Consider the following 11,920-nt stretch of genomic DNA (forward strand, 5'->3'; position numbering starts at 1 on the left):
TGAGTTTCAGTCGATGATGAAGGTAGGCTAGTTTCACACTGCAGTTACATTGGAGGGTAGTGTTTCTCACTGCTTGCCGATATGTGTTAGACTGTGGCTTTGACTGTGAGCAATGTCCACATTTGAGGAAGGACTTGCTGGCTGCAGTTTTGGTGGTGAAGCCAAAGCTAATACTCTGCCTTTTTCAATCATCTTTGTCACCTCTTCAAAAAACTCAATCAAGTTAGTGAGACACTATTTCCCACACACAAAGCCATGTTGACTATCCCCAATCAGTCCTTGCCTTTCCAAATGTATGAAAGTCCAGTCCCTTAGGACTCCCTCCAACAACTTGCCCACCACTGATGTCAGCCTCATCGGTCTATAGTTCCCTGGCTTCTTCTTGCCTCCTTTCTTAAATATTGGCACCACATTTGCCAACCTCCTGTCTCCTGGCACCTCACCCAGGTTACAAATATCTCAGTCAGGGGGCCAGCAATCTCTTCCCAAGCTTCCCACAAGTTTTGAGGTATACCTGATTTGCACTTGGGGATTTATCTATCTTCGTGCATTTTAAGCTGTTCAGCAGCTCCTTGTCTGTATTATGAACTCTCTTCAAGACATCATTATTTATTTCCCCAAATTTCCTTGCTTACATTTCCTTCTCCACTGGAAAATATTCATTTAGTGCCTCACCCATCTCCTGTGATTACACATACAGACGGCCTTGTTGATCTTTAAGGGGCCCTATACTCTCCCTAGTTGCTCTTTTGCCCAGAATGTATTACAGAATGTCTTTAGATTCTCCTTCACTCTATTTGCCAAAGCTTTCTAGTGCCCCAGTTGTTTTTTTTTGCCATCTTGATTTTCCTGCGTTATTTAATTTTTAAATGCCTCCCACTTCCCAAATGTGCCTTTACCTGAGAATAACCTCCTTCAATCAACATGTGAACAAATGTAGTTCTGTCAATAGCACCAAGTGAGTAGATTAGATTAGATTGCCTACATTATGGAAACAGGCTCTTTGGCCCAACAAGTCCACACTGGCCCTCCAAAAAGTAACCCACCCAGACCCATTCCCCTATCCTATATTTATCTCTGACTAATGCACCTAACACTATGGGCAATTTAGCATGGCCAATTCACCTGACCTGAACATCTTTGGACTGTGGGAGGAACCCGGAGCACCTGGAGGAAACCCATGCAGACACTAGGAGAACACAGATAGTTGTCCAAGGCAGGAATCAAACCTGGGTCCCTGGCGCTGTGAGGCAGCAGTGCTAACCACTGAGCCACAGCAGTGCTAACCACTGAGCCACCGTGCTGCCCCATGTTGTAACTGACTGAACAGCAATTAGGAACTCAATTTGTGTGAAGCACTTGGAGATAACTCAGATACATTATTCAGAATTACACAAGGTGGCAAAGATTTTAGTTTCCTTGTTATCTCCTATCTTCTTCAGCTCCTCAACAATCTGATAATTTCACCTCTTTGTGCATGTTCAGCATCCAAGAATCTGAAAGGTAAAAGCATAAAATTATATATTGTCTTGAATATCTGGACACTATTGCAGAGCTGTCAGGAAACTGATTTTTTTTATTACTTGTGATTGCAGTCATCAGAACCTAATTGTTCTGTCTACTTCCTTTTCAGCTCTTCGCTTCCTATTCATTTTTTTTCCAGAAAAAGTAGACAATTGCTTGCACTCTGACATTGAGGTTTGCAGAGATTTTGTCAGGGCACAATTTTTTTTCAAAGACAAAATAATTGAATAATTCAGTGTTGCCTGAAGGAGAAAACTGCATGGTCTTCAAATATGACATTTATTAAAATTTCTTCCAGAATTCTGAGAGTTCAACCCAAAGCTTCCTCGCCCAGATCAAATTCGGGAGCCATGATTTGGTTCTAAATGTAACCATTGCAAGAGATATTAATTTTGTCACTAAAGACAAATTTCTTTGGTGATATGGCTGCATGTGTCTCAAGGCACAGGACATCTCAGCTATTGGCAGAACAAAGTGGACCTCGAGGAGGCTGTCTAGGTATTGTGTGTGTACATAGCAATATCAACAGCTTTGCAGAAAAGAGCGATTTGCATGTCTTTTAATCCATCAAACCTCCTAAAGTGCTTTACCATCAATGGAGTGTTTTGAAGTTTAGTCTCTCATAGGGTGGTTAGCACTGCTGCCTCAAAATGCCAGGGACACCGGTTCAATTCCACCCCTGGGTGACTGTCTGTGTGGAGTTTGCACATTCTACCTGTGTCTGAGTGAGTTTCCTCTGGGTGCTCCAGTTTCCTCCCACAATCCAAAGATGTACAGGTGAGGTGGATTGACGTGCTAAGTTGCCCATAGTGTCGAGGGATGTGTAGGCTAGGTGGGTTAGCTATTGGAAATAAAGGGTTACAGGGATAGGGTAGGTGAGAGTATGGGTCTGGCTGGGATGCTCTTTGAGGGTCAGTGTGGAACTCGATGGGCTCAATGGCCTGCTTCCACACTGTAGAGATTCTGTGATTCTATGGTGCAAAAAATATGGCAGCCAATTGGTGTGCAGCAAGCTTCCACAAGCATTAGTGTCATAATGAGCAGATGACTTGTTTGTGATGTTGGATCGAAGGATAAATATTGACCAGGACACTGGGAATAAGCCCCAAGTTGCTTTTCTTCAGAGCGCAATGGGACCTTCTGTCTTCATCTGAGGGCAACTAAGCATAGAGTCATAGAGATGTACAGCCTGTCCATGCCGACCAGATATCCCAACCCAATCTAGCCCCACCTGCCAGCACCCGGCCCATATCCCTCCAAACCCTTCCTATTCATATAGCCATCCAATGCCTCTTAAATGTTACAATTGTACCAGCCTCCATCACAATGTCGCATTGGAAAGACAGCATTCCTGCAGTGCATTGTTCTCTATGCAGCATTGCAGTACTGGCCTTGATTTCTTTTCTCAAATCTTGGAGTGGAGCTTAAAACCACAGCCTTGTAATTTGCATGTTGCCAAGGCTGATACTGGAGCCCCCTGCAGGACATCGTGACTGCTGGCCTTACCAGTGAGGCCGACTTCAAAAAATGGAATGTGCATTAACTTTTTACTGCATTGACACACTTAGGCTCATTTTAATGTTAGTCACAGGATTGTGTTTGTGATGTCTTTCCTGGAGTGGCCCAATTGTGCTCTGAGCAGGCCAGTACCAGAGGTTTCTGACTTGAGCTCGAGCCAAAGTTCAGCTGCTGGAATTACTTTGTGCTGTAGTGCTAATGGAAATGTTTGCCCGAGTCCAAATTTCCATTTCGACTGCAAATCTGACTTAATTTATCAAAATCTGATGAGCCATACAAGTTTGGCATAGATTTGTACCGGTGCCATTGAACATCAGTAAATAGGCCTGACTTCTCAACTATTATGTTCTACCAGCAATGAAGACTCCCTAGGAATCTTCAATGTACTGCCTCAATAAAATGCATCCTTAACTCTTGCCCTCTATCCAGCACCAAACTAGGTTCTTCTCTCCAATTTCCTCCTCCTTTTCCCATCTTCAGACAATGTACTGGGCAACTTCCCACAATGGGTAATTTTAGTCTTCATCTGATTAAGAATTTGGAACAGGAGTAGGCCATTCAGCCTAGTGGGCTTGCTGTGCCATCCAATACAAACGTGACTGATGTTAGACTCTAGTTTCCCACCTGCTCCCTCACTGCCAACTATGATTGTGAACTGTCTCCCTCTATAGACCTCTGCTGTCCATATCCATGGCCACCCATCTCTGCCATTTCCTATGACTTCCTTATTTGGACAATCTCAATTATATACAAAGCCAGTTCTGTAAATTTCATTTCCCTCACCAAATGTGATAGCCAAAATCTCTGTAACCCTCCTACTTCTACACATTGAGCATAAAAGCAGCCTTGTCAATAAAATATTTATTGAATGCTGTATTACCTTTGCTACTCTTAAAATCTACATTGTTTCCTCATGCCCTTTCCAAGTTATCTTATCCAGGTTTAATTTCGGTTCTCTGTCATTGTTCTGTGCTGGAATTTTGCAAAAAGTCTATTATTATCTGAGTATTTGGATCTGCATGTTCCCATTATTTCTCTCTCATATTTCAGTGCCATACTCTCAACATTTTTAGACTAGACTCTAGATTAGACTAGATTCTCTATGGTATGGAAACAGGCCCTTTGGCCCAACAAGCGCACACCAACTCTCTGAAGAACAGCTCACCCAGAGCTATCTCCCTCTGACTAATGCACCTAACACTATGGACAATTTAGCACAGCCAATTCATCTAAACTGCACATCTTTGGATTGAGGTAGGAAACCGGAGCACCCGGAGGAAACCCATGCAGATGCAGGGAGAATGTGCAAACTCCACACAGACAATCGTCTAAGGCTGGAATTGAACCCGGTTCCCTGGTGCTTTGAGGCAGCAGTGCTAACCACTGTGCCATCGTGCCACCTTTCCACTACCTCTCGCATTAATAACTTTTCAGCTGGTATGGGCTTGTCCACTTTTCACTCTCCAGTTCAGTAGTACCCAGTGTTATAATTTTCAGAGTTTCAGAAGTTCACTCTGGTTTTAAAATCTAGTGTTTTGTGTGTGTATTTTTAAACAAAATGTGATTTGGGTTTTAATGTTATTCATTCCTAAGTGCATACCAGTTGCATTTTTAGTAGGAGGTGTTTTGGTTCTGAAACCTGACCTTTCTATAGTTCCTTTGTCACACTGTAGTTATGTTGCAGTTTGGTGTTTTAAAGTATTTTAATTTTCATATCCTTGAGGTTGGAAATCATGAGGTATTTCACATCTGCAATCTAACTAAACTTCCAGTTAACAGTGGGTTATGACAAATGACCTATATATGTGAAAAAGTACATCACTGAACTTAAACTTATTTACAATTGTTCAGTCAGTTTTATTAGTCCAATCAATTGGATTCAGTGCTCCCAGATTTGGAGGGGAAAATAGACTGGAAATCTCTAAATCCAGTCCATTTTGCGGAAAACCTGCACATTTGTGGATATCAAGGTCAGCTGTGATGGCTCTATAGCCTTTGAACAGGTACCAAAGGGCCACAAGGCATGTATGGAGCTACAATTCAGTCATGTCTTGATGGAGGAGAAACTGACAAGTGAAAATAAAATCATACAAAAAGAAGAAAGTTTGTTTTGCATTAGCATTTATTTTATGGAAGTTTCTAAGAAACATTTGTAAAGCAGATTTTGATCCCAGTGGACAATTGAGTTACTAAAGAGTTAAAGATAGCGAGCCTGTCATTGAGTGTAGTTAACTGGTTCTTGTGCCTTTTCTTGCCTTAGAAATGTGAAAAGGAAGTCGGTGACCAGTAACGTTTTAAACAGATTACAGAAAGTGGTGTGTGCAAAGGATTTCAAGGGCTGAGCGACTCTGATAATGCAGCCGCTTTGTTTAGAAAGATACAAACAAATTGGTTCACTTTCTAGAAAACTATTTTGTAAGGATGATGCTGTTTTATTATCAAGCCTGGTTTGCATTACCGGATGGATACTCCTTTTTAGATTACAAAGAAATGGAGTCATGACAAGGAAATTACAAAGCACAATATTTTGATATGAAGGAGACTCCTTCTCTATATATGGTTAAACATTGGCTGTTGTGCTCTGCTCATGACTACATTTCTTGTATATTGTGAGCCTGAATATAGAGAAATGGAAGAAGAGTGCTATATTGAGAAGCATTGAAATAGAGTGTATCTACATGAACAAGAAAGAAACTTACCCCCAGGGGAAGGCAGACTGTTCATTAGCAAGTCAAGCATCGGCAGCCACTTATGAAGTTAAGCTGAAATGGTTCCTGTTTTGAAATACGACCAAGGCCGAAGGGCATTTGTTTCTACATAAGAATCCTGGAGTAGAGCCAGAAGTGTTGTCTTTAAAAAAACAGACTTGCAATCCCATGGGGATAAAAAAAACTGCAGTTCATTTATCCAGTTAATATCAATCCTGATTTTGGAGGTTAGCAGTGCTTCCTGTATATTGTAGACAACTTGAATTGTTTTGCCATATTCAAGTGAAAATGGACAAGTTGGTTCGAAATTTCCAAATCCCATGTAATAAAAATGCAATGTCACTTTGTCATGCAGTCAAAAGACTGTATGTTCACTTTAAAATTCAGAAAACATTTTCTATCTTAAAGGTAATTTAAAGTACAGCCTCAGCTGCCAGTACACAGAACAGCTGAGAGACAGGCTATTCCAAAATAGATACATGTAGCAATGGCTGTTAAATGGATACCTGAGTTTTGGTTGCTGTTTTGACAACAACTTAAATTTAACCAATTAATTTAAATTGTGCCCAGGATACTAAAACCCAATTGAGTTTGAATTAATTTCATTGACAGCATCAGACCAGTGAGAGGGAACCATGTTGGGGGACATAAAACCAGGGCATTTTGAAAATCAGTCAGAACAACTGCCAGAGAGCAAAGGCCTCCCGAAGAAATTAACATCTTGCCCTCAAAGAAATTTCAGAAGACACTATCATCAACTTTAAAAAATCTATCACCTATCACCTGATGAAGGAGCATCGCTCCGAAAGCTAGTGTGCTCCCAATTAAACCTGTTGGACTATAACCTGGTGTTGTGTGATTTTTAACTTTGTACACCCCAGTCCAACGCCGGCATCTCCAAATCATGACTATCTATCAAGAGGTGTCTTTTCCAGTAAAAACAAAAGACGATCTAGGGAGAAAACAGTGAATCAGAAGACCACAAGGAAGACTGCAAACGAGACTGTGTGTGACTTGAGATTAAGTCAATCATTGTGCTATTGGAATAGCATATTGATTGAATTGTGTTCAGTAAAAGGGATAGTGGTTCGTTAGGGGAAAGAATGTTCAGTTTGTTAATTTTGTGTTCACTATGAGAGTTAAGAAAATAAATTATTTTTCTTTTAACTAGTGGAAATTAGGAATTCTCTTTGACTCACACACTTTAACAGATTACAGGGTGAGGTTTTTGGTTTTAATTAACACAGGGGTTCAACCTCCACATTGTAACAACTTGCTCAGTCTACAGAACACTATCACATTGGTCTTGAAGTTGATGTGTTGGCCATGACCCTTCTAATTGCTGGGGTGTTGATGAGTCATCTGTGTAAAATTGAAATGTAGTTATTGAGTGCTCACCTCTCTTCCCCACCCCACAAACTCCCTCCCCTTCCCTGAGTTCTTGTGTACACTTTTTATGTACAGGCTGACAGCATTCAACTCTGAATTTTCTTTGTCACTATCAAATAGTGCTGTCCCACTGGCTGAGCCATGCCAGCTTCCTGGGGTAGGAAGAGCTTCCGTCAGTTTGGAGCCAGTAGACCCAAGGTGCACTGTTGCGTCGCTGCCAGAGAACCTAAGTCTTTCCTTTATAACATCACTCGGTGTAATCGAGATTTACAGCATAGGAAAACAGCTCTTTGGGCCATGGTGGCTGTGCCAGTCAAATCAAACCACCTGTCTATTCAAATCCGATTCTCCAGCACTTAGACCATGGCCTTCTGTGCCTTAGCATTGCACGTGCACATCTAACTGCTTAGTTCAATGTTATAAGGTTTTCTGCCTTCACCACCCTTACAGGCAGTGAGTTCCAGATTCCCACCACTGTCTGGGTGGCAAAGACTTTCCTCACATCCCTTCTAAATCTTCTGCCCCTTTTCCTTAAATCTACTCCCCAAGTCATTGATCCCTTTGTCAAGGGGAAGAGTCCTTTCCCTATCTGTGCCCCTCCTAATTTTATGCATCTCAATCATGTGCCCCCTCAATCTCTTCTAATCCAAGGGAAACTGCTCCAGTCTGTCCAATCTCTCTCTCGCTGTCTCACCAGCGTGGGTACAGATCATGCATAAAAATAAATTGTTATTTTTCTTTAAATAGTGGATTTCAGCTTCCAACTGCAAAGAAAGAATGAAGGAAGACTAACTAACTAACTAGCTCCAGAGAGAAGAAATCTCTTTTCATCTCCTCTCAAATGGGAAAACCCCCAATTCTTTTAAAACTGTCTCCCCATGTTCTATATTCCTGTATGCTGGTGAACTTTGGTTCTACCCATGACAGTTTGCAACAAATCCAAAATGCCTTTGCCATACATTATATTAATGGGGCTTCTACACAAAACATTCCAAGTTTTTTCACCAAAGTAAAGGTGGCCAAAAATTGAGGCAGCCGAGGAACTTTGCTCCTGACAATTTGGTCATACCTTGTGCATATAAAACTCTTGAATTTCCAATAATTTTATAAGAGCAATATAAATAATAATAATGTGGAAACTTGGCTCTAAGAATACAAATAATGGGCAATATCAGTTATTTGACATTGAACTAAGAGTATCTGTAAAAGCGAGCTTTTCTTCTGTGGCCGAACACTTTAACTCCCTCTCCCACTCTGCCTAGGACATGCATGTCCTGGGCCTCCACCAAACTCCAGTCACCCAACATCTGTAAGAAGAATGCTTCATCTTTCACCTTGGGACCCTCCAACCACATGGGATCAATGTTGATTTTCACCAGTTTCCTCATTTCGCACCCCCCCACCAAACCGGATCCAACCACACTCTTGAACTGTCCCACCTGTGTGTCTTCCTTCCCACCTATCCGCTCCACACTCCACTCCGACCTATCAACATCACCTCCCAGTTTCACCTGCCTATCACATTCCCAGCTCGCTCTCTCACACGCTCTCTCACACGCTCTCTCACACGCTCTCTCACACGCTTCTCCCTCACTCTCTTCCTTCCTCACTCCTCACTCCTCACTCCTCACTTCACACTCACACTCACACATCTCTCAGCCCACAAGCCTCATTCCTGATGAAGAGTTTATGCTCAAAATGTCGATCCTTCTGCTCCTCGGATGCTGCCTGACCTGCTGTGCTTTTCCAGCACCACACTTTTTGACTCTGATATAGGTTTGTCTATTTTAGATAATCTACTGAGAAAAGTAAGTTTAGAATTTAAAGAAATGTCACGAATCCCCAAATGATCAATTAAAGCCTATTTTTCGAAGAATTCGCAGAAGTGGCTGTTTTTCAAAAAGGCGCAGTTCAATAATATGTGTAATTCTCACCTGTGATTCTTCAGTGTGGAAGTCACTTAAATGCAAAGCTCTTTCTCTCTGAATATAATATTTCTTCTTAACTCTAAGATTGCAATTGTATTTACAGACTTTCACAGCCTGGTGTAACTCTCATCTCCGCAAGGCAGGAACACAGATTGAGAATATTGAAGAGGATTTTAGAGATGGACTCAAACTCATGCTTCTCCTTGAGGTTATTTCTGGTAGGTTTGTACTTTGTTTATAGTTTAGTGTGAGTGTACACACTCATGTCATCTACATAAAGATCAGTAAAGCTGGACGTACCAAACTATTCCAGATACTGACATCATATTTATCGTACCTTTCAGTCTCTTGGAACTTCTAAAAGTTTACTGTTGGTGATTATTAAGGCATTCGATCAAAGAATCCTATGTTGGCCCCTACTGATCAAAAGGATGTGTCCTCTATGATAACAACATTAATTCAATATCTGTCCTTGGATTTTACCTGAGTACCCTGTACTGTCAGCACTGTATTGGCATTCTGAATTCATGAAAGCTTATAGCTATCCTTGCTGCAGTTCTGTTGCAGGTAGACTCCCTTTCAAGCTGTTGTTTCACAGTATTCTGATGAGATATTGTTTAAAGTGTGAGCAGCTGCTTGTGGGCTTTGGGGAGTTGCAATGTTTTTCACTTGTGTCGCTGCAAGTGTGCTGAACTTCCTTTGAGGGGAAAGTCACTTTGAAATCTGAGTGGAGTTCAATGTATTATGAGTGATCATATAACCATAGTGGGCGGTGAGGGGTAGCTGTGGTAAAACCTACTGTTCTATTTAATATTTAAGGTTACTTACTTTTACAAGAGCAACAGTGCCTTTCAACATTATAGAAGAATTGTTAAAGAAAATAGGGCAATGGGACAAGTCAGGAAAGATGACTATAAGCTCAGCCAAAGGGAGAAGTTTAAAGAGCATCTTCAGCTTTGGGACCCTCTAACCACACGGGATCAATGTGGATTTCACCAATTTCCCCCTCGCTCCCCCCCCCCCACCCACCTTGTCTCAGATCCAACCTTCGAACTTCATACCGCCCTCCTGACCTGTCCTATCTGTCCATCTTCCTTCCCACCTATCCACTCCATCCTCCTGAAAGAGGAGAGCAGGGTAGAAGGACAGAGAGAGTCATCAAGAGAATTCCAGAACTCAGGTGCCAATGGGGGTCATTTATAAAACTTACTCACTGTCCAGTGGCCAGAATCGGAGAACTGCACAGATCTCCGAGGGGTGTAAAATTGAAGGCAATTGCAAAGACATGAAGGGATGAGGCCAGGGATGGATTTGAAAGTGGAGATGGGTGAAACAGAGAGGCAGGATGAGACAGGAAAGAATATGCGTCCCAGACCCACACAAGCTGGCTTCATACTGACAAATGAAATCTACAACTCAACGTTTGTGTTGCCGAGGTGTTTGAGATTTGAATCATGCTGCCCGATGCGCAGGATCGGGAAGAGTAAGGTGGAAGGATCATGTTTACTTGGCAGAGTATTATTTCATCACTATAATATTATTTTTATTTTCCATGATTAGGTGAACGCTTGCCCAAACCAGAAAGAGGGAAGATGCGTGTACATAAAATATCGAATGTCAACAAAGCCCTGGATTTTATCGCCAGCAAGGGGGTCAAACTTGTTTCCATTGGAGCTGAAGGTAGGGCCATAAAGAGTAGAAAAGTGGATCCTGATCTATAGTCCAGTCAAAGCTTTGTATTGATTTGTCAAAGTAGAGAGGAGCCTTGCTAAAAGTGACTACTACTCTGAATCAGACTCCTATTGTCCCAGCCAGTCAAGTGTTTGTCATAATCTGATCACTGGCTCTGAAGAGAAAATATTTTCCTTTACCACCACTACTGTCATACTTCAGTTTAGCTAATATTAGGTTGGGAAGGAAGAGTGAAGAAGGTTTTAGGCTGGAACTTGCCTCTGAAACTTGTGCAGCATCCATGGAGAGTTACCCTTCTTCAGAACTGTTTTGTAGTGGGGAGGGACCCGAAAGGTTAACTGTGCTGTCTCTCCGCAGGTGCTGCCAGATCTGTCGAGTTTTCCCAGCAATTTCTGATTTTGTGACCATTTTGTTCATGTAATGTTTGCGCCGTGAAGAGAGAATTCTGCCTAAATGTTAGCATGCCAACCTGTTTGTTTCTCAGCATTGTTATCATACTTAGTCGACAAAGTAGACTGGGGTGTTGACCAAGGCATTGGTGCTATCTGGGCTCTTGTACATGCTGTTGGGATTTTGTTGGTTTTCCACGTTGTCTGGGATAAGAAGTGTTCAGATATTTTCTCGGCTCTTGAAAAATACAGACACATGGGCCCTTTTACTTGGATGACTGGCGTACCTTTCGCTGTTTGCATCATTCATCACATCTTAACAGCATACGAAGAAACAGTGAGAATTGATTCATTAGAGTCTACACTTCTGTTGCGCCTTGTAATATTTTAATATATTTTTGTAAAATTGCTGACTGCTGAGGCTGTGGAACTGTGATGATCACAATCCACTGATAGTGATTTGATGGGGATTGCCGGTACCTCAGTTACTGCCTGATAGAAATCCTTGAGTAACTAACTGTTCAAGTGACAGGAGTGTTGTAAACTCCCAACACGTGGGGTCCCTCTCAGTCTGTGGTCTAATTATGTGACCTACTGATTCACTTCCTTCAACTTTGGGGGAATCCTGTTTTGATTTTTGTCTCCCAATCTGTCATAGGTATAAGCAAGTGCCAAGGATTTTTTTTATAACACACACTGAGTTACTTCAGAATAGGGCTGAAAATGTGTTGCTGGAAAAGCGCAGCAGGTCAGGCAGCATCCAGGGAACAGG

General features: G+C 41.9%; 1 protein-coding gene across 2 annotated transcripts in view; it reads left to right on the forward strand.

Annotated features, from left to right (window-relative positions):
* The first annotated feature begins 9,143 nt into the window (after positions 1 to 9,143).
* actn1 (actinin, alpha 1) overlaps positions 9,144 to 11,920 on the forward strand; it is a 120,402-nt gene continuing 117,625 nt past the window's right edge. For both annotated transcript variants that reach the window (XM_043698110.1, XM_043698111.1), the window contains exons 1-2: positions 9,144 to 9,285; positions 10,628 to 10,747. In XM_043698110.1, the coding sequence (XP_043554045.1) occupies positions 9,261 to 9,285; positions 10,628 to 10,747 (145 nt within the window). In that variant the 5' untranslated portion in view covers positions 9,144 to 9,260. The remainder of the gene's footprint in view (positions 9,286 to 10,627; positions 10,748 to 11,920) is intronic.

The sequence above is a fragment of the Chiloscyllium plagiosum genome, chromosome 10 (assembly GCF_004010195.1).
Source record: "Chiloscyllium plagiosum isolate BGI_BamShark_2017 chromosome 10, ASM401019v2, whole genome shotgun sequence".
NCBI lineage: Eukaryota > Metazoa > Chordata > Chondrichthyes > Orectolobiformes > Hemiscylliidae > Chiloscyllium > Chiloscyllium plagiosum.